This window comes from Pelobates fuscus, chromosome 5 (assembly GCF_036172605.1).
Source record: "Pelobates fuscus isolate aPelFus1 chromosome 5, aPelFus1.pri, whole genome shotgun sequence".
In the NCBI taxonomy this organism is placed as follows: domain Eukaryota; kingdom Metazoa; phylum Chordata; class Amphibia; order Anura; family Pelobatidae; genus Pelobates; species Pelobates fuscus.
Genome location: NC_086321.1, coordinates 60,747,626 through 60,770,967, shown reverse-complemented (window position 1 = coordinate 60,770,967; position 23,342 = coordinate 60,747,626). Strand labels below are relative to the sequence as shown.

Genomic DNA, 23,342 nt, shown 5'->3' with positions numbered 1-23,342 from the left:
GCTTTGTGTGCTGATAGCCCGTCTGATGCATTCACCCAGAATGCATCGGACGAGAGGCCTTTTTAGGGCCTCTGAACTCGGGAGTCCCTCTGGTGGCCGTCTGACTGCAACAAGAGGTGTTCCAAGCTTCCAATGTAAACACTGCATTTTCTCAGAAAATACAGTGCTTACAAGAAAAAGGCTCCGGGTAGCTGTAGCACTCACCTAAACAACCTCATTAAGCTGAAGTTGTTCAGGTGACTATAGTGTCCCTTTAAGCTGTTCTGGTGACTATAGTGTCCCTTTAATTTCCACTGGACTATTTGTTTAATATAAATTTGCATCCATAGTGTTATTTAAAAGTGAGCTCCATTCCATTAAGTACTGTTTAATATTTCAAAAATACAGGCTATCAATACAAACTTATGAGGAATGCCTACCTGTCTTTTAGAATTTTGGAGCTAACGTTTAGATACATTTGGCTGAGTAGAGGAAACCTATGATTTAGCTGATGTAGTACCATTAAAAGCTTTTCTCTGTAAGCAAACAATACTGGACTAAGCTGACTACTCACAACATTAAAGTACTGCTGACCTGGAATTCTAGGCTCCTTTAGAACGGATGTTTATTAGGTCTTTCTGGAATATTATATGTGCTTTACAATGATACTTAAAGGAACACTAGAGCGTTAGGAAAACAAACCTGTATTCCTAACACTATAATGCCCCTATGCCAAGTTAAAGGGACACTCCAGGCACCAAACATTTTTATCTTTCAGATTCAGAAAGCATGGAGTGCGGCCAAACATGGGCGCCGTTGATTGGCTGAGAGCGTTCTGCTGACGCTCTCTGCCAATCAGTGACTCACTTTTCACTAAACTGGCTTGGAAAGAAATGTACATTTTGCAAGCAAGTTTTGTGAATGGAGAGTCACTGATTGGCTGAGAGTGTCAGCTGAATGCTCTCAGCCAATCAATGATGCCCTTGCCCGGCAGCACTACGTGAATTTTGAAAAGAGATTGGTGCTGGCAGCAAATTTAGATGAAGTTGTTTTGATGCCTGGAGTGTTCCTTTAAGACTGATCCCTGTTTTTCATATGAAGTAATAATCTAAAGGATTTTACTTTGTCCTTTTCTAGCACCAAACCTCCCTCGGCTCTGCTCACCTCTTTGCCTCTTGCAATGTCATGGATGAGACTTGGCCTCCTTCGCAATGGTCCACTACAATACTCCACTTAGAGGAGCACTGGGGACCTTATGCACATCTGAGGTGAGAGATGAGCGTGAATGCAAGCTTTCCCATAGGAAAGCATTGTATTCAGTGCTTTCCTATGGCTTCTGCGTCACATTTACTTGGTCAGCTTTCAGTATGACAGCCATTAGAGGTAGACTTAACAAAAAAAAACCTGCAATATTTTACTTTGCTGGTCTAAAAGGACAGGACCTCTGCACATTAACCACTTCATTGAGATGAAGTGACAGAGTATCGTCATTGGATTGCATTTATTGGATGAGAGCATCAACTGAGAACTCTGCCAATGATTGCCCCAGATCATCTCTTTAGAGGCATCCACTTTCTGTTGCAGGAACTTTTTCATTTTTTTATTGGAGCCCAATAATCTGCACCAATAGCTTTATGTATACAGTTTAGGAAAAAAAAAACAACTGTTGATAATATTAAAGGACTCCATGAGAAGTTCATTGCAATCAAATTATTCTGGTTTCAGGAAGTACTTGTTGGAACTGTTAAACTCAAAAGTTGTCAAGCTGGTGCCTGATCACTCTGCCTCTTCACTTTCCGTTCCATGTTTGAGGCTTCAGTCATGAAGCCCTGGACCAGACACAGCTGAAATGATTAGAGAATCATTGACTATCCACAGCACCCTATTGAGATACATCATTATTTTCCCACTGTCTTTTCAGTGGGGAGCTCCTGATGGTAGCAGCATATCTAGCAGTGGCATGTTGGCCGAGTCTTTCTGATTAACCCCTTAAGGACACATGACATGTGTGATATGTCATGATTCCCTTTTATTCCAGAAGTTTGGTCCTTAAGGGGTTAAACATATCAAAAAAATGGAAATGTACTAATAGTTGGAAGGTGATGGATAACCGTATACCACCAACAGCAAATGGAAACTCCTCCAGTACAGCACATTTTGTAAGAAAAAGTTGTATTTCTTTCAGAAGCAGGGGGTGAAAGTTAGTCAAGTTTGTTTTTTAATTTATTTTTACATCCACGGCTTTCTTAAATATAAAATGCTATGTGTAATGTGATACTGTTAATTTAATGCATATAATACAGATATGAGCTATTTTTTTTCCTTCTTTACAGTGGTACAAATGTACCCAAGTTATTTGAAGTGAAAGGTATGCATTTATCTATCTATACTAGGAATTTCTGGGCCAAATATTAAAAAGGGTCCTCAACTTTTTATTTATTTATTTTTTTATTACTAAAATATTGTTTTTCTTTTAGTCCAACCGGTAAGAAGTTCAGAAGCAAGCCTCAGTTGGCAAGGTACCTGGGGAACACTGTTGATCTCAGCAGTTTTGACTTCAGATCTGGAAAGATGATGCCAAGTAAATTGCAGAAGAACAAACAGAGATTAAGAAATGACACACTCAATCAAAATAAGGTTTGTTAGAAGCTCCACTGCAATTAGAGTGCATTGATAAGTTTTGAAGAGCTACACTTTCTTAAAGACCTTTTGAGCTTTGGCTTTGAATAGCTTTTTTGCTCTTAACTAATAGATAATTAATCTATCTGTGGGTTCCAAAGTAGTTCTAAAACGAGTATTAAAAAGAAAAAAACCTGTTTAAACAAAATATGATTGGTTTGTCAGTTTACCTGGCTCTATTTGGTGCCCCCACTACTTCTGATCTGCACTGGTACATAAAAAAAAAACGCATCCCCCTCTACTAAATCCCAGTCCCACCCCCCCCTATACGAAATACCAGTACCCCCCTCTAGTCAACAAGCAGACTCCACTCACATTGCCGCTGCCAGTATGCGACTCCTGAGTCCGGCCTCTGGTATACCCCAAATGGCGCCGTCCGCACAAATTTCATACCCCCGCTACTTCTTGAAACACTGTGAAGGTGGAGCACGTCGATGTCATGTCGGAATGTGACGTGACGTTGCGTGCCTCCAGGTACTCCACTGTCCAGTCACAGCCAATGCAACACAGACAGTCACAGACACACACACACATACTCAGACACACACACACATACTCAGACACACACACACATACTCAGACACACACACACATACTCAGACACACACACACATACTCAGACACACACACACATACTCAGACACACACACACATACTCAGACACACACACACATACTCAGACACACACACACATACTCAGACACACACACACATACTCAGACACACACACACATACTCAGACACACACACACATACTCAGACACACACACACACATACTCAGACACACACACACACATACTCAGACACACACACACACATACTCAGACACACACACACACATACTCAGACACACACACACATACTCAGACACACACACACACATACTCAGACACACACACACACATACTCAGACACACACACACACATACTCAGACACACACACACATACTCAGACACACACACACACATACTCAGACACACACACACACATACTCAGACACACATACTCAGACACACACACACATACTCAGACACACACACACATACTCAGACACACACACACATACTCAGACACACACACACACACCCACATACTCAGACACACACACACACACCCACATACTCAGACACACACACACACACCCACATACTCAGACACACACACACACCCACATACTCAGACACACACACACACACCCACATACTCAGACACACACACACACACCCACATACTCAGACACACACACACACACCCACATACTCAGACACACACACACACACACACCCACATACTCAGACACACACACACACACACACCCACATACTCAGACACACACACACACACCCACATACTCAGACACACACACACACACCCACATACTCAGACACACACACACACACCCACATACTCAGACACACACACACACCCACATACTCAGACACACACACACACACACACACACACACCCACATACTCAGACACACACACACACACCCACATACTCAGACACACACACACACACACACACACACCCACATACTCAGACACACACACACACACATACTCACACACCCACACACACATACTCACACACCCACACACACATACTCAGACACACCCACACACACATACTCAGACACACCCACACACACATACTCAGACACACCCACACACACATACTCAGACACACCCACACACACATACTCAGACACACCCACACACACATACTCAGACACACACCCACACACACATACTCAGACACACACCCACACACACATACTCAGACACACACCCACACACACATACTCAGACACACACCCACACACACATACTCAGACACACACACACACACACACATACTCAGACACACACACACACACACATACTCAGACACACACACACACACACATACTCAGACACACACACACACACACACATACTCAGACACACACACACACACATACTCAGACACACACACACACACATACTCAGACACACACACACACACACACACATACTCAGACACACACACACACACATACTCAGACACACACACACACACATACTCAGACACACACACACACACATACTCAGACACACACACACACACATACTCAGACACACACACACCCACATACTCAGACACACCCACACACACATACTCAGACACACCCACACACACATACTCAGACACACCCACACACACATACTCACACACCCACACACACATACTCACACACCCACACACACATACTCAGACACACCCACACACACATACTCAGACACACCCACACACACATACTCAGACACACCCACACACACATACTCAGACACACCCACACACACATACTCAGACACACCCACACACACATACTCAGACACACCCACACACACATACTCAGACACACACCCACACACACATACTCAGACACACACACACACACACACATACTCAGACACACACACACACACACACACACATACTCAGACACACACACACACACACACACACTCAGACACACACACACACACACACATACTCAGACACACACACACACACACATACTCAGACACACACACACACACACATACTCAGACACACACACACACACACACATACTCAGACACACACACACACACACACACACACACATACTCAGACACACACACACACACACATACTCAGACACACACACTTACAGACAGACTAACAAACAGAGACACACACACTTGCACATTCTTGCACGCACATCATTTACTTTATTGCTCCCTACCTTTTGGAGCCGATGTGGGGCCTTTCCCTGGGGTCCAGTGGGGATCTTCTATCTGCTCTTCGCTGATCCCTTGCGCGGTTTAGTGATGCCGGGTGCCGGAATATGATATCATATTCCGGCGCCCGGCTTAACTACAGATGGAACGCGCGAGGGAGCAATGAGGAGTCGGAATACTGAGCTCCCTCGCTGGTCCTCCTCCCTGGCCGGGTAAGTTAGCCGAGTAGGCGCCTGCAATGTGGGCAAAGCAGGTGCCTACTCTATAACACTGAGCATGCACATTGTGGGCCACATGCAGCCTGTGGGCTGCGAGTTTGACATGCTTGCTGTAAATGGTTTGACAGCTTTTTATGGAATGGTGCCAGGTTGATTACTAAAGTGTGATTTGTCCTGATTTCTCAATGTGAATATGAAATGTCGGCAGACATATCTGATTTGGATAGTGTCTACTTGAAAAGTTAGGCTTAAGTTACAAATTCACTTTGAATTCCTGACAATTCAAACTTTATTTAATTATCCAGTGAATGATGGTCCCTCCTCAAAAGTAGCGCAAATACTAGCAACATCAAAAGATAAAGAGACACCCCACTTACAATATAGGCTCCTTGCATAGGTTAGGATGGAAAGAGCCAAATGTTTCTGCATTCATTTAATTAGAACTACAGTTATTTGCAAAAAAGTTCTACAACTTTAAGCCTAACCTGTCTCTTGTCTCCTCTACTATTTGCAATTGAGCTGCTGGCATAGTTAGCGACAAACCTGACATCACCAGATTAAGACTGTAAAATTAGCCTACTTGCAGATGATGTCCCTTTAACTGTGACTAATCCTCAAATCTTATTGCATAACCCCTATACGTTTCTACATTGTTTTACCTGATTCTCCAGGTATAAACTTAATCTTTTGAAATGTTGTAGCTTGAATATTGAAATCCTAAACAATGAGTTTGTTGCTCTTGAAGAGTCTTTTGGCTTTAACGGCTGTGGCAGTGGAATGGACCACACTGGGGTAAAACTAAATGGCACATAGGAAGAACTTGTACTTGTGTAATCGGGTTACCAACACTTGTGGTTTTTACTCTAGGACCACCTCTGGATGCTGTTACTGTTTGACATAATTACTATTAGTAGGACCATAGGAGAATCTCAATTTATTAATAAGTCCTCGGAGAGAGAGCTTGCTCCAATCGTTTTAGGTAGATCAGGGGCTGCCTTGAAGCAGCGACTAGCAGACCGATTAGACTTTCCTTTAGCTATATCTTCCATTATAAACTAACGAGATTCGCTTGAGCCAATCTATCTCTATAATAGTCTCTCTAGGGATTATCTCCTGCTAGTCCAGTAATTAAAGGACCACTCTAGGCACCCAGACCACTTCAGCTTAATGAAGTGGTCTGGGTGCCTGGTCCAGCTAGGGTTAACCCATTTTTTTTATAAACATAGCAGTTTCAGAGAAACTGCTATGTTTATAAATTGGTTAAGCCTTCCCCCTAATCCTCTAGTGGCTGTCTCACTGACAGCCGCTAGAGGCGCTTGCGTGATTCTCACTGTGAAAATCACAGTGAGAGCACGCAAGCGTCCATAGGAAAGCATTGTAAATGCTTTCCTATGCGACCGGCTGAATGCGCGCGTAGCTCTTGCCGCGCGTGCGCATTCAGCCGACGGGGCGGAGAGGAGGAGAGCTCCCCGCCCAGCGCTGGAAAAAGGTAAGTTATACCCCTTTTCCCCTTTCCAGAGCCGGGCGGGAGGGGGACCCTGAGGGTGGGGGCACCCTCAGGGCACTCTAGTGCCAGGAAAACGAGTGTTTTCCTTGCACTAGAGTGGTCCTTTAATTTGTAGAGATTCAATAGCAGTTTGAGTCTTCATATCTATCTACTTATGACTGCTCTATACTATTATCAGCGATGTTTTATACATTGCATACTTTTTAGAGCTAGATAGATTGATCTAATATATAACCTTTATGGTTTAGTAATGTGTGTTTGCCTAAGTGCCACAGACTACACAGCACTTTGAATCATCATATGCCACTAAGCGGATCTGAACCTATCTGGTTACTATTGTTTTATTTCATTTTCTATATTCTCTTTACATTCCCCTTAATCGTATCCCCATTACCTCTTGCTCTAGACCTAGCTAGGTACCTTTATTTACTTCAACTTCTTGTAACACTGTATCAGGTCAACTAGCGATTGTGTCCACCCTATAAAGGAAGGTTTTCTGTGGATACATTTTTATTTTTATTTTTTGAGGTTGGTCCTATTTTAACTACTTTTGTTTTCTTTTTGTTCATTATTTTAACACCTTTTTTATATGTGTGTCTCTTGTTTATCCATATAGGGATTAAATAAAGTTTTTGTTTTTATACAAGGCACTAAGTCTATTATTTGATTAGCAACTCCTATCGGGGTAATAGGATTAGTTTTGGTCTTGCTCTTTAGAAGTCCGATCTAATCTTCCTTATTATTACTTATGTAATTACCCACCAGTGTATATGTTCCTAAAAAAGTTTATGAACAGCTGGAAACTTGTTTCTTCTTGGACTTATTTATGTGGTGTAGATTGAGGTCTTACCAACGATTTTAGATCTTTCTTTGCCTTCCTTTACCACTTTACCATTTCTAGCAATATCTGTGACCTTCAGTATTGTATATTATTATTTACTTGGGTTTATAAACACACTCACTTGGCCAATACTGTGATGGCAAGATCACAAATATGTGGAGAACAATACGTTCCTGTACTAGTGTTCTCCTACCACGTGGCCCAGCTTTTGCAAATGTTAAGGTGGAACTCTAGCCTTGGAACTTCTGATTGGGTGGGTGTTGTAGGCTCAGAATGTGCACTGATTCTCCGCACTCTCCCATGGATGGTCTTTACAACATCATCGATTAAAACACCTACAATCTCTTGATGACTAGTCATGTGAGAGATGGCTTCTCTCTTACCCATTCAGCGATGATCCCAATTGTGGGTAACCCAAAATTCTGTGTTAGTTTGGATATGGACTCAAGTTTGGGTGGTCGCTGAGACATGGATTTGACCTGATTTTGTCTCTAGAGGTGTCATTCCTACCCTACATTTTAGAGATCGACATGGATTGCAACTCGTAGACATGTCCCATTCTTATCTTGTGTGGCCTTAATTTGTCATTTAGATTAACATGATTTAACATGAGATTAACATGATTTAAGTGCTTCTATAAACAGCGTTAAAATGAAGATGGTGCAATCTTGGCCATGCACCTCTCCTTCCTTGAGATGCTCAATAGAACAAAACCATAGTTTCAACTTCAAAAAGGAAGTAGACTTGGGAATGACCGTCTCTGATAAAAAATGGGCTAGTATGTTCTCTGCTGAGACTAAACTTATGGTATGTACAGCTATTTAGGCAACTGCCTTTACTGCCCACCCCATTCCTCTTTGTTTTAGGGGTTGTAGTGCAGTACCAAGCTTGGTGGGAATGTGAATTAATCTGGCCTTTTTTTGGCTCGCTGAGTTTCAAATGCTGGAAAATACTTTTGGTATTGTTCTTGAACCCAACCCCACGGTAACCTTACTCTTTGGCAAGCCCACCTTTTGCAAATTCCCCAGCTGTGCATTAAAATGTATACACTGAATCTGCAGAGCTGCATACATTTGCCTTACAAGAAACTGGAACTCTTAGGAACTCACTCATGAGTAGCTACTCCTTAAAGGAACACTATAGTCACCTAAATTACTTTAGCTAAATAAAGCAGTTTTAGTGATTATTCCCTTGTAATTTCACTGTTCAATTCACTGTCATTTAGGAGTTAAATCACTTTGTTTCTGTTTATGCAGCCCTAGCCACACCTCCCCTGGCTATGATTGACAGAGCCTGCATGAAAAAAAACAAAAAAATGGTTTCACTTTCAAACTGATGTAATTTACCTTAAATAATTGTATCTCAATCTCAAAATTGAACTTTAATCACATACAGGAGGCTCTTGCAAGGTCTAGCAAGCTATTAACATAGCAGGGGATAAGAAAATCTTAATTAAACAGAACTTGCAATAAAGAAAGCCTAAATAGGGCTCTCTTTACAGGAAGTGTTTATGGAAGGCTGTGCAAGTCACATGCAGGGAGGTGTGACTAAGGTTCATAAACAAAGGGATTTAACTCCTAAATGGCAGAGGATTGAGCAGTGAGGCTGCAGGGGCATGTTCTATACACCAAAACTGCTTCATTAAGCAAAAGCTGTTCAGTTGACTATAGTGTCCTTTTAAGGTTTTCTATATTAGATCTATGAAAGAGCTCACTGCTAAACTATACCTCCCTTTCCCTATTTCTTCATTTCTATCCTCTTTTCTTTATCCTATTCATATATTTACATTTCCTTTGCTTCTCTGGGTTCAAATAACCATTTTTTCTCTTCTTACCCTATGAAAAAAAAAATCAATATATATGGTTGTTTTTTTTTTTTTTTTTGTCAACTGGTGTTACTTTTCTATCTACCTAGGAAATGATCAGTTTATGTTCATTAACGTCCTCCATTGAGTATCAACTTATTTTGGCAGATTACATTTTTGTACTGTCATATTTGGTATACAGCTTTTTTTTGTTTTCGCTTTTATTTTAATGTCTTTAATTTTTAGACCCACCCTGCAATATAAAATAACAAAAAGTTGTGCATTTAGATCATAGGATTCCATTGTATCATCTCCTGAACTCTGTTTGGCATGCATTGGCCGGCACTATTCTGCATTCTAATTTGTGCTGTGTTTTTAGGAAGTAAGCTACTTGGGACTACAGAAGTAAATATCCTGGATAGCATCCATAAACAGAGGTTAATAGTGTATTCTCAGTTCTTCTATTGAGTGGGAGAGTGAGCAAACAAAAGAATTGGCAGTTAATGCTATGCCATTTACAAATGGCATATTTTTTTTTTAATATGGAGGGGATCCCTGGTATGTATTTTATTTTAAATTTTGTAATTTTTTATCTAATTTCTTTCATTGAATTTTAAAACCTAAAAAATGTGGGTCAAATCAAGCCTTGAGTCATGGTTTCATGGTTTCATAATCTAGTATAGCTGGTAAAATACCTTCAATGGAAAGAGGAAAGTACGTACTCGCTTAAGAAATATAATCTAAAATACATGGCACCTGAAAGACAAACTTTAATATTTCCACTTTAAAGCAAATGGCTGTTTGCAACTCTGAATAACAGTAAATTGCTGGCTGGACGTGAGACCTTCATTGTTCAGTGTTCAATTTTTTTTTTTTTTTTTGGTGGTTATTTTATTTTTATTTACCGGTACTTCAGATGCTTTAAAATAGTAAAAAAAGAAAAAACACAAATATATGACGATTTAGACATTCATTCATTAGTTGAGAGCGTCTTCTGAGCACTTTCAGCCAATGAATGAGCTCCTGTCTTAAAGGCACACTCCAGGCACCATAACAACTGTCTGTGATCTGTGTAAGCTGACTGTTCTTAGCCAATCAGTGCCTCCCCTGCCTGGTGACACTCCAAGCTTTCTTAAACTGATATTTCAGAAGCCAGGTGCTGCCTTAGGAGAGTTGAGATCAGTGCTGGAGGCTCACTTTGGGGTTAAACCGTTAGAGAAGTTGTTATGGTACCTAAACTGCCCCTTTAAAAAAAAACAAAAAAAAAAACTGACATCTGCCCTTTTCAGCTCAAGGAAACCAGGTCTTAGGTGATTGTCAAATTATTGTGAAGCTGTAGGTACAAATCCTTCTTAAAACGGTTCCTAAATTTGGATACAAAGGCATATTTTTTTAGTTCTCAGCTCCTTTTGATCAATGCAAGCCATACTGCGATCCAATAAGAACGCTGTAATGATCTATATGGAAATAGTTTTGGTGATCGGGTAGGTGGTACAGGGATCTGGTGATTTAAAAAAAAAAAAAAAAAAATGTCCCTGTCCTTTTTCATTCTCCTCTTATCTCATACACATACACCCCACTATAGATGCTAGTAGACCTGTGCTTGTCCCCCGCAAGCAATATTGCACAATTGGATACATACTGCTGGTGAACATGAGCAATGCTATTCAATAAAATTAAATCTCAAATGGGACTGGCAGACATAACACACATTCTCAAGCACACCTTAATTTCTTTTTTTTCTTTTTCTCTTTTTTTTTTTATTAATGTGGACCATATTACATTTTATTTATCAATATAAATTGTATTTCTTTATGTATCTGTGTATATAGATATAGTTCCATCTTTGTTTTAAGAAAAGCTGTCTATTGCTAAGGGTATCTGCAGAAATACAATATGAAGTCTGAATCACGATGCCTGTCTGTGCTAATTTGCATCTCAAGCTGGAAATTTATATTATAAATTATATTTTGATGATCTTTAAAGTGATGTTGATGTACAATTGGGGAAAAGGTGTATTTTTTTTTTATTTTGATAGTCATGGGTTGACTGTACTTTTGCATAGGTACAGCAGCATTACAATTATTTATATAGCTTAAACATATTCTGAAGTGCTGTACAAAAGGTAAACAAGACAAAATTGAATTCTAACAAAAAAAACAAATCAAGAAATTTATCAGAAAACCGAAGACCGGAAGCTTGCAATCCAATATAAAATGTAAATTTTGATTCTGGTTGTGGTGCAAAGGATTGCAGGGCAGAGGTGGGCATAAGGTCTTGTGAAGAGAAAAGGTTGGCAAGTGGAGGTTATGTGAAGGGTGGGCATTCTGAAGGCAGAGGAAATGGAGGATGGCAAGTAGGCTCAAGGGGTGTGATGTGCAGAGTGAGCAGCGTTGGGCATATAAGGCCCCTGTGAGGGGAGGGAGGCTGGCGAGTCGACTTAAGGATATGATGTGAAGGGTGGCAGTGCTGGTCAAAGGGACCGTTGAGGAGAGGGAGGAAGGCTGGGTGGTGATAAGGGTGTACAGTGGAACATTGGAAAAATGAGTATGGTGGGAAGTATGAGCGGCAGTAGTGGGGGGGAGGGGGGGAAGTGGAAGGAATAGTATAAATGAGGAAAAGCATGCTGGCCATAATAGCAATAATGTGTAAAATATACCCAATGCAAACAGCAGATTTACTGAAAGCCTGGAAAACTAAGCTTTTAGAGTGCAAAAACAAACAAAACCCAAAACCGTAAGAAACACAGCAGAAACAACTGGTAATTGATTTCTTAAAGCCACATAAAACATGCACCTCTGATCATCACCACCATCATCATCATCTTACAACGTCCTTAATGGATTCATTTGAACATCTCCCTCACCTAGGCATATCAGGAGATTTTTATTGTATGCCAACCTTCAATTAATCATCATAAAATCACAGTAAATGTTCCAGGGGCAGCCATTTATTTTTACAGAGCACTCAAGGTATCCATACATTTCATGTTTATTATATATCTCCTAAGGTTTAAATACAATCAGCCCACCCCATCTCTATCTAATGTCTATCTATCTAGCATTTCATTTATTACTGCAATAGTTCTGATCTGTACAAAAGTATATACAGGCACACCCCACTTTTAAGTACACAATGGGACCAGAGCATGTACGTAAAACAAAATGTGCTTAAAGTGAAGCAATACCCCTTTTCACTTCCCAATGCATGTACTGCCTTGCAATAGTTACAGGCATAACGGATACTGCACCTGCAGATTTCCAGTGATTTATTTAGTGATTTCCAGTGGGCTTTTATTCAGTTAAAAAAAACAGTAAAAAGAAAAATCTCATTCCAGATTGTACCATTTATCTTTAATGTTTTACTCATCTGACAACCTTAAACTGGGAGGAAAAGTAAAATAAACCTGCCCACTGGGCCATTTTCTGTCAATACACTGCCAATTTGTATTTGTTAGCAGCTTAGTTGCACACTTTGTTTAGAAACGCCTCTTCATCACTTTAAGCATTTATGGTTTAACTTTGAATCCTCAGAATTGTGGCTAATGCAGTTAAACTGCTAAGTTATAGAAAATGGCAGGGTAAACCCTTTCACTGGATGGCAGCCGATTGCAGAATATGGACAATGTATGGGTAGAAAAAAAATATATGTTCAGCTAGGAGTAGGCATTATACATTTGAGATGATTAACCTGTGCCATGTCAGAAGGTGTGAAAAGTTCTTGCCCCAAAGACACTGAACGGGTGAGAATAGAACCTTCTATTTACTGTTCACTCGCAAACAGAAGAGGCTCAGGAATGTTTGTACACTTGCGGGTATGTCTGTACTCACGAGTGTATGTAAAGCGGGGTATGCCTGTATGTATGTTTTATTTTAATGTACCCATCCTGGTAAAATATTTTATGAATAAATAAATCTATGTAAATGCTGCTACTAGGTCCACAACGGTGTGCATTCAGGGATCCTTTCACATCAATTGACAGTGGCAGGTTTCTTTTTTTATGGAGGTGAGTGGTGGTAGTTGTTTTTTTGATTTTATAACCAGAAATGGAAAATTTCTTTGCACATCGTATTAGTAAAACATCTAAGGCTTAAATCAGAAATGTGGAGTTGGAAGCCTCGCCCTCTGCTTTCCTGACTTCTCTTGCTGTTTGCCCATAATACTCTGCCAGGCAATGGCTAATAGAAATTTGGAATACTTGACCTAACAATATCTGTGGGTTGATGTTTGACATTCATGAGCTAAATCCACGAGTCTATGGGCTTAAAATAAAGTACTCACCGAACAATAGATGATTTTTTTTTTTTTTTTTTAAATTCTTTTGTAGAATAAACCAGACTTGAATACAACATTGCCAATCCGACAAACCGCTTCGATCTTCAAGCAACCAGTTACCAAAATTACCAACCATCCCTGTAACAAGGTGAAACTGGATCCCCAGCGAGTGATTGAACAGCCACGTCAGGTGAGGAGCTGCTAGAAAATACACTGGCAACTGATATAGTTAAAAAAAAAAAAAATGTTCAAAGTATGAATACATGAAGCATGTTTACCCAAAGAATGTTTTGTTTGGTGATCCAAATTTATGATACTTTTTATATTGTTGTATACCTCTGAAAATACAGGTATACATTGGGCATGTACTGCAGTCTTTAATAAACCTGTAAAGCTGTCAGCATTGAATATTGATAAAAACCTCCCATAATTCCGTGTATGTACATGTATTCTGGCTTATATGTGTGCACACATATGAAGAAATGTAGTAACACTGGTTACCAAAAAGTGCAGTGGAGATGGTTGCTTTTGCATACCTCCGCTCTGCACTGGGTTCTAAGAACACCTTTCTAGCATTTATTGGACTGAATGAGAGAGGAACAGTCAGCAACAAAAAGTTTAAAGTCCCTGTTTAACTTTTGGCAATAACACGTCAACCCCAGACCATGTGAGGCAAAGTGGATCTTTCACCTACATATTTTTTATGGTTTCTACAAAAATGAAAAACACATAGGTGAGAGCTCAATTATACAGCAAAAACCTGCATAGAAAATAGAAGATGGCAGTGGAAAGATTCAGCATGAATTTCCGTTCTCTCCCTGATGCTCTGGCTGCTGTAGTTTTCTTGCTTTATGTAGGAATATGGAGTGGTGCTGTGTGTATCATTATGCTATTGGATGTATTATCATTGAGGTACAGATAAATGCAGACGTTGCAAGAATATGCTAAACACCAAAATAACTTTAGCTTGAAAAAGTGTGTTTTTTTTGTTTGTGTGTGGATCATGCCCTTGCACTCTTATTGCTCAATTTTTTGGCATTGAGTAGTTAAATCAGTTTGGTTATGCAGTCATAGCTACACTCCTGGCCAAGACTCACACAGTCACCCTTCACACTTCCTGAAATAGTGTACATTTTCTCACTTTTCTTACTGTAAAGTGATACATTTTAAAATTCCGTCTCTACTGCTAGAGCCTACAGCAGCTTCCTGTATGTGATTACATTTCAATTAGCAGAACATGATATAAGACAATCTAAAATAAACACACTGTGCTGTAATATCTGATTTGGAAAGGAAACCAATTTCTTCATAGAGACTGTGTTAGTCACAGTCAGGTGGGATGTGGATAGGGCTTCATAGACAGAAACCTTAACCCTAAAAGCTTATTTACTTCCTAAACCAGGGCTGTCCAACCTGCGCCCCCCCCCCCCCCCCCAGATGCTGCTGAACTACAACTTCCATGATTCTTTCAATGAAACAGGTAGCCAGGGAATCATGGGAGTTGTAGTTCAGCAACATCTGGGGGGCCGCAGGTTGGACAGCCCTGTCCTAAACTGTAGAGAACTGAGCAGTGAGATTGAAGGGCATGATCTATACTCAAAAACCGCTTCGCTAAAGGATCACTAGAGTCACCCAGAACACTTCATCTCAATAAGGTGGTCTGGCTGCAGTTGTCCTGTAGTTTTAACACTGCAAGATAAGAAATGCTTACATTGCAGGGTTCAACACGTCTCTTCCTGACAGCCACTTGAGGAGCTTCCTCTGCAACTATCAAGTTTGATTCAGTCATGGATTTATTGCTTCCCTTATGAGAAGCGCATGCGTATAACAATCCCAGTACTTGTCTATAAAGGGAACATTGGATTGGGCTATGATCCTGGAAGTGTCTCCTCTAGGATGACATAGCAGGAGGAGGAGCAGTTGGCAGAACAGAGCTAGTCTCGTGCAAGGAAAAATCTTTTATTTTCTCTTCTTCCCTTTTTCCACTTAAAAGAGATAAATATAAGTAGGGAAAACGGCACGGTAGCATTAAGAATACATGTTTGTATTCCTAATGTTATAGTGTTACTTTAAAGTTGTTTTGGTGCATATAGTAATTTAATGTAAGAGCTCACCTTTAGCACCTATTTCTTTTGGGCATGTTAGAGAAGACACAAATCGCATGAAATGCAAATGCTTAACAGTGCAAAATGTGATTGCTTACGAACTGTGGATTATTGGTCTGTTCATACAGCTTGCACCAGATTATTTAAATGTTGTTAGTCCTGTCTACAACAGATCATGAGACCCCTATTGGTTATTTAGAATTGAGTAGATAATTGGTTGTGGTCTTAAAACTGATAAATTGTGACCTTCTTTTATTACTTTGTATCTTTTAACCCTTTTATTTGTTTGTGACTATGCAAATACAGATTTGCAGTAACTTCCATCTGGAGCCAGGCTAAACAGATGCTCCAATCAGATACTCTCATTAAGAGCAGACATGAAGTGATCTGTGTAGGGCAAGAATGTTCAAATATGAGCGCTCCAGCTGTTCATAAACTACAATACTTTTGACATTTGCAAGCCACTTGCTGTGTTTCTATAATGCAAAGGTTATTAGGAGTTGTAGTTTGCCAACAGTTGCAGATCTTTTATTTGAATACCAAAGGATGTGATCTATTTGGATTTTGCCAAGGCATTTGATACAGTTCCACACAAAAGATTAGTGTTCAAACTCAAGGAAATCGGTCTCGATGAAAATGCTTGTTTTTGGGTAGAACATTGGCTTAAAAACAGAATACAAAGAGTTGTCGTTAATGGTAAATTTTCAAGCTGGACAGAGGTGGCAAGTGGTGTCCCTCAGGGGTCTGTTCTGGGACCCCTTCTATTTAACATTTTTATAAATGATCTTGAAGACAGCATTGAAAGTCATGTTTCAGTGTTTGCAGATGACACAAAACTTTGTAAAATAATACAATGTGAGCAAGATATTACTTTGCTGCAGAAGGATTTAGATAGACTGGAGGACTGGGCACTCAAATGGCAGATGAAATTTAATGTTGAAAAATGCAAAGTTATGCACTTCGGCGTAAAGAATACACAAGCAACGTATACCCTTAATGGAAGCGAATTAGGGATAACAACACACGAAAAGGACTTGGGAATTGTTATAGACAACAAACTATGCAACAATGTGCAATGTCAATCAGCAGTGGCCAAGGCCAGTAAGGTATTGTCATGCATGAAAAAGGGCATTCATTCTCGGGACGAGAATATCATTTTGCCTCTCTATAAATCACTGGTAAGACCACATATTGAATATGCTGTGCAATTTTGGGCACCTGTTCTAAAGAAGGATATCATGGCACTAGAAAAAGTGCAGAGGCGGGCTACAAAATTAATAAAAGGAATGGAACATATCAGCTATGAAGAAAGGTTAACAAATTTAAACCTATTTAGTTTAGAAAAACGTCGCCTGAGAGGGGATATGATAACATTATACAAATATATTCGGGGCCAATACAAACCATTGTGTGGAAATCTATTCACAAACCGGACTTTACATAGGACACGAGGCCATGCGTTAGACTGGAAGAAAGAAGATTTCGTCTAAGGCAAAGGAAAGGTTTTTTTACTGTAAGAACAATCAGGATGTGGAATTCTCTGCCTGAAGAAGTGGTTTTATCAGAGTCCATACAGATGTTCAAACAGCTACTAGATGCATACTTGCAAAGACAGAATATTCAAGGATATAATCTTTCAATGTAGGGTAATAACTGCTTGATTCAAGGATAAATCTGACTGCCATTCTGGGGTCAATAAGGAATTTTTTGTCCTAGCTTGTTGCAAAATTGTGCTTCAAACTGGGGTTTTTTTTTTTTTTTTCTCTTTTGGATCAACAGCAAAAAACAGGTGTGAGGAAGGCTGAACTTGATGGACGCAAGTCTCTTTTCAGCTATCTAACTATGTAACTATGTAACTATGTAAAGCAGGAGTCGGCAACCTGTTACCCATTGGCCTTATTAGGCCCTACCCAAGCACAATAGCGGCCTGTTAACTGACTTCATGAAAATAATGGGCATCTGGCCCAAGAGATTGTCGTTTCTGCCTGCACCAGCAATGGAAGAGGAGCCACACAGAGAGAGTTCTATAACAATTTCTCGGTGGACACTTGGTGGACACTGCTTAAAAAGAGGGGTTATAGAAGTTAGAATTGAGAGAAGGGTGGCACTGGTAGAGAACACTGGATACACTTCTATAAAAGGATCAGAGAGAAGGATAGATATATAAACTAATGCGGACTTCCATTATACAACATGGCATCCTGCCCTTATACAGACAGATGTTGATGACCCCTAACTTATTATTACAGGCATAATGCAGGGTTTTTTTTTTTCTTTTTATAAAATTCATTTTAAATTGATGTTTGCAGAGAAGCATATATATACGTATTTGAACGGTCATTAAGCAAATTATCTGCTCGCTGCAATGTTAATATATTTTGTGCTGTACAGTTGAGGTATATGTGACAAACTGGATTGTATACACGTGTGACCAGACTGCTTCCTGTGGATGTTAATGCCACATGAGGTGCTACTAAAGAATGAAATACAGCATGCGATTTCACACACAAGAAAGCATCTTTTTACTCATCAATTCAAATGTATTTATTTATAAAATATTTTACCAGGATGGATACATTAAGATTTCTCTCGTTTTCAAGTATGTCCTGGGTCATACAATTGACTTAATTTAATTTCCCTCCACAATCTTAAGATACACTCCTTATTACATCCTCTATTTATATTTAAAAAAATGCCTATATCTTAATCCTGCCATCCATCTCTTTCCACCTGTCACATTTTTTTCCTCTCTATTGTCCATGTCATGTCACCCATCTGATGCTATTACTTCTCTTAACGCATTTTAGATTCACTTTCTCACCCCTACACTGCCACCGTTTTCTCACACCGACTGAGGGAATGGTGGCACAGGCCAGGGTCTAGTCCTGGCAAACATATTTCACAAATCCAAACTCTCCCTTCTATGGAAACAGAGGGTGTCCTCTGGCTAAGTAAATGTTTGATACTTGACATGTTTTCAGAGTCCGGCATCTTCTATGACTGACATAGAAAGCTGATGCCATGTGTTACAGCTCAGCATGCCACGTTATGTTAAAACCTTCAATTATTACAATTAATAGCAACTTAAAGCATCAACTACAAAATAGAGAGAGAAGTTATTAGCACAATAAAGTATGCTTTGTGTGTGCGTGACAGAGTCCCTCTCAAAACCAAAGAAAAGACCAACAGGATGTATCTGTGCTTTAAACAGCCACCCTTTAATTTCCTTTGTGGTCAAGGAGCTCGATGAAATACCTAATTATAGAAGTATCCTCTTCACTTCTGTGTGTGCGAATATGTTTTATTTTATAATATATTAACAAAAATGTATATAATCCCTGGAGTGCATAGATACAGCTAAATCAAGGAATACGGTCTTATGTCTTGGATAAAATTAAGGCCTTGTAAATCTAAATTGGAAGTAGATTTAAGTAACCTTTCAAAGTGTAACTGTTAGTCAAATTTCACATAGCTAACTGCTTCTGATTGCATGATGGGGGGCTTTATTTGATCCTTTGATAAGGTCATTTTGTAAGAAATGTAAAATAAAATTTCCTCTTACATTGTGCTAACTATATTGCAGATACATGTTTACATAAACTAGAATGATTTCTATCTTCGTGCAAATATGCATAGAGATGCAAACTACGTCTCTGCAGGTGCAGCGGGTGTGTGTACAGCCCAAAATGTAGTGCATTTCATCTATGCTTAGAGCTACAATCTTTGAATGTTTTAATATTCTGTTATATATATATAGATGTTCTCTAGCTTGTACAAGCTAGTTTTGCACCACATTTCATATTATCAAGCTTGAAGGGATCGAAACGTTGCTGTATCTGTCATGCTTTTCCAATAAATCTGCTGATATATGAAGACCTTGAGTGCCTTGACTAATTTGCTGTTACTATATGGAGATAGGTTGATGGCATCAGCTGATGCTCTCATCCCATCTTTGGCTTATCATTGAGAAATTTTTAGCGTACGCTCTCTGCATATCACTGGCACCCAGTCCAAGGTTTATGCATTGAGTCTAGGGATGAAGAATACACTGGGACGGAAGGACTGACATCCAGGTCTTCCAAGAACTGCAGTCCTCTTTACAGTGCCTGGAGTGTTCCTTTAATTACCATGTTGATGAAGAAGTGTATTGTTGCTGTAATGGTAAAATAAAGTAAGAATGTGCTGTACCCATGTTTGTAACTTCAGCCTCCAACTCTCAAACATAACTGATGGCTAAAATGTCTTAAAGGAATACTCCAAGCACCGTAATCCCTACAGTGGTTATAGTGCCAGGAGTCTTCTAGCACCCTCCCAGAGTAAGTAGTTAAACCATTTTCACATGGTTTGACAACTTGCCTGGGATCTCCTGGGTTCTAGTCACAGCCTCCAGGAGAGCCAGAATCTTCTGCATGGAGCTTTGATTAGCTCCTCTGAGCCAAACACTGTAGTGCAAGGCCAACTTATTAGCTCAAAGCATCTGCTGAGTGCTCCCATCCACTGAACTACGCCTTGCACTGCCGGGCTAGCTCAGAACTTTAGGCTCTCCTGGAGGAAGTGACAGTGTCCAGCAAACCCCACTTAACTTGTCAAAAGATTTGCAAACAGTTTGATTACTTTCCCTGGAAGGGCACTAGTGAACTCCTGGAACCATAACCACTGCATCCTCTTTGGAGTGTTCCTTTAATACTATTGATCTCAGAAATATAAGTAAAGAAAACGTGTAATTATTGCCATGTTGCATGTTTACAATCCACACTTGGTCGGATTGATACATCACTATCTTTTCTATACATTTTTAAAAAAAAATGTTATACATCGGGCAAATATGCTATAAAATTTCACTTCCCGTAGTCTAAGTATGTCCGTTCCAATGATTCACTTCCTTTGTGTTTTGTCACTAGGTTGTTTTTTAGGTCCCTTACCACTCAGTGTGCATATTTTAAACTGTAACAGATTCCAGATGTGTGCTGCAATATATACAATGTGTGTAAGAATAAATGATCACAGCCAATGCAAGGAGAAGTAAATAGGCCAAGGCCGCCTGTCCATTTAGAAGACCGTTAAACTATCAGTATAACATCACTTTATTGAAACAACACAGATATATGAAAGTGATAAGTATTGGTCACATTGTTAATTTTGTACGCAACTTCAAAACCACTAATGCTCATTCTGAAAATATTGAACTGTGATGTGAAGAAATGTATTTTGTTTATTATATTTTTATTTTCAGTGGGCAGTCCAGGAATCTTTTATGTATATTTGCTTTTTTCCTACATAATTATTATTAGTATTTTTTATAATGCCAACATATTCTGCAGTGATTTACAATGATAGAAAGGGGATATTTGAAGGAACTGCTCAAACAAGCTTGCAATCTATGAGGATTTGAGTTAGGCTGATATATAGCATTAGGTGTCTTGCCAAGGGACACTTACTGGTAAGGTGGTCTGTGTGCCGCTGCTTTTCTTTGAAAGTCTTTGCATTTTCTTTGCAAAATATGTTTTAAGTGGCTCTTTCATTGTCTGGTATCTTTGCATAATTTGACATTGCTGTTAGGTGTTCAGTGGCCATAGGGGACAGGGAAAGGTGAGATTTACTTAACTGTACCTGTTCTTCACGGGCATCGCCATCTTCTTCCGGTTACTCTTCTGCAGCTTTAACTGAAGCAGATGGCAGAAGTCTCCCCCATGCACGAATGTACAGCATTGAGGTCTATGGAGTATCACTCGAGATTGCAGAATTCTCCATAAAAAGATCTTTTTTTTTTTTCCCCTACAAACATCACTGATGATGGCTGGGAGAAATGACATGCTTGACATCGGAGCTCCACTTTTTTATGAAACTTGGCAAGTGGAGTAAAAATACTGAGACTAAGTAGTCCCTACCAACGTAGTCAATCTGAGTGTTTCATAAAGATTTGATCTTTACAAAATACTCATTTTTGATAATGGAGTGACAGAGCCACCTTAAACCTGCCTCCTCTGTCCCTCCCACCTCCTCCATTTTAAAATATTTCTTGCTGATTCTTGTATGTTTGTACAACTCCTTTTCTGTCTCTTGTCTTGTAATACAATTGTACATGTCCTAAGGAAGCACAACAAATCTATCTGGGAGTTGTAGTTTGGCTAACAGCTTGTTGAAAGTTCATAACTGAAATACGGTTATGATATGTGTATAGAGGGCACACACCTAGAGTCTGTGTAAAAAAAAATAAAACCTGGCAAGTAAAATTGTGTTCAAAAGTAAAATAGTGCACAACCCAAAATCTAGGCCATTAATCAACAATGTGTGAAATATTCAGCAGAGCACAAAACATAAGCACTCAAAAAACGAAATACTTTATACTAAAATAATTAAAACACACATGAAATATGCACACTGCAAGCACTGTATTCTTCAGAAAGTTAAAGGCATGGAATGCATGTACTTGGTACGGTATATTCGTGCCAGAGTATTCACCATACCACAGCAAAGTATTCTAGCATAAATGCATCTGATTATGCATACTAAAATTCAGTCTTTGGTTGATTAGAGGTTTTGGGATAGAGTGCATGTTGTTCATTAGTGCTCACCTACAAAGCTATGCAATGTATATATCTTCATTAACCCCTTAAGGACCAAACTTCTGGAATAAAAGGGAATCATGACATGTCACACATGTCATGTGTCCTTAAGGGGTTAAAGAGACACTCCACTGCCCAAATACAAAGTAAATAAAAACACTATTTAGTAGATTTACCCCATGAAAACTTGCATAGATTTAATTATAAAAATGTTTTATTGGGGTTATATCTAAAACCAGCTAGTAGAACCTGCTGTTACCTTGCCTGCTGCCTTTGCCCTTCCCTTCTAATTCAGCCTATACTTTGTTACTGTCCAATCATCAGACTTCCCAGTGCAGCTCAATGAGAAGTGTTTGCAAGTCAGGTGCTCTGGGCAATTGCTGCCTCTTGAGTTTGGCTCCATTTAGCTAACCAAACCAGGAAGTAACCGGACCTCTGGTCTGCTTAACAGCCAAGGGTGTGTAACCAGGTTAATATTTAAAAGCGTCACTTTCTATTGAAATTTGCATTTTTTTTGCAAAATGAAAAACAGCTGTTCAGCAAGCTAAAGTCCTCTAGGGGTCTGGAGTGTTCCTTTAACATTTTAAATTGTGCACT

At 39.6% G+C, this 23,342-nt stretch overlaps 1 protein-coding gene across 2 annotated transcripts in view; it reads left to right on the top strand.

The window, feature by feature from the left end:
- Positions 1 to 23,342, top strand: part of MBD2 (methyl-CpG binding domain protein 2) — a 76,645-nt gene that overhangs the window by 26,937 nt on the left and 26,366 nt on the right. For both annotated transcript variants that reach the window (XM_063453908.1, XM_063453909.1), the window contains exons 2-3: positions 2,457 to 2,616; positions 14,127 to 14,264. In XM_063453908.1, the coding sequence (XP_063309978.1) occupies positions 2,457 to 2,616; positions 14,127 to 14,264 (298 nt within the window). The remainder of the gene's footprint in view (positions 1 to 2,456; positions 2,617 to 14,126; positions 14,265 to 23,342) is intronic.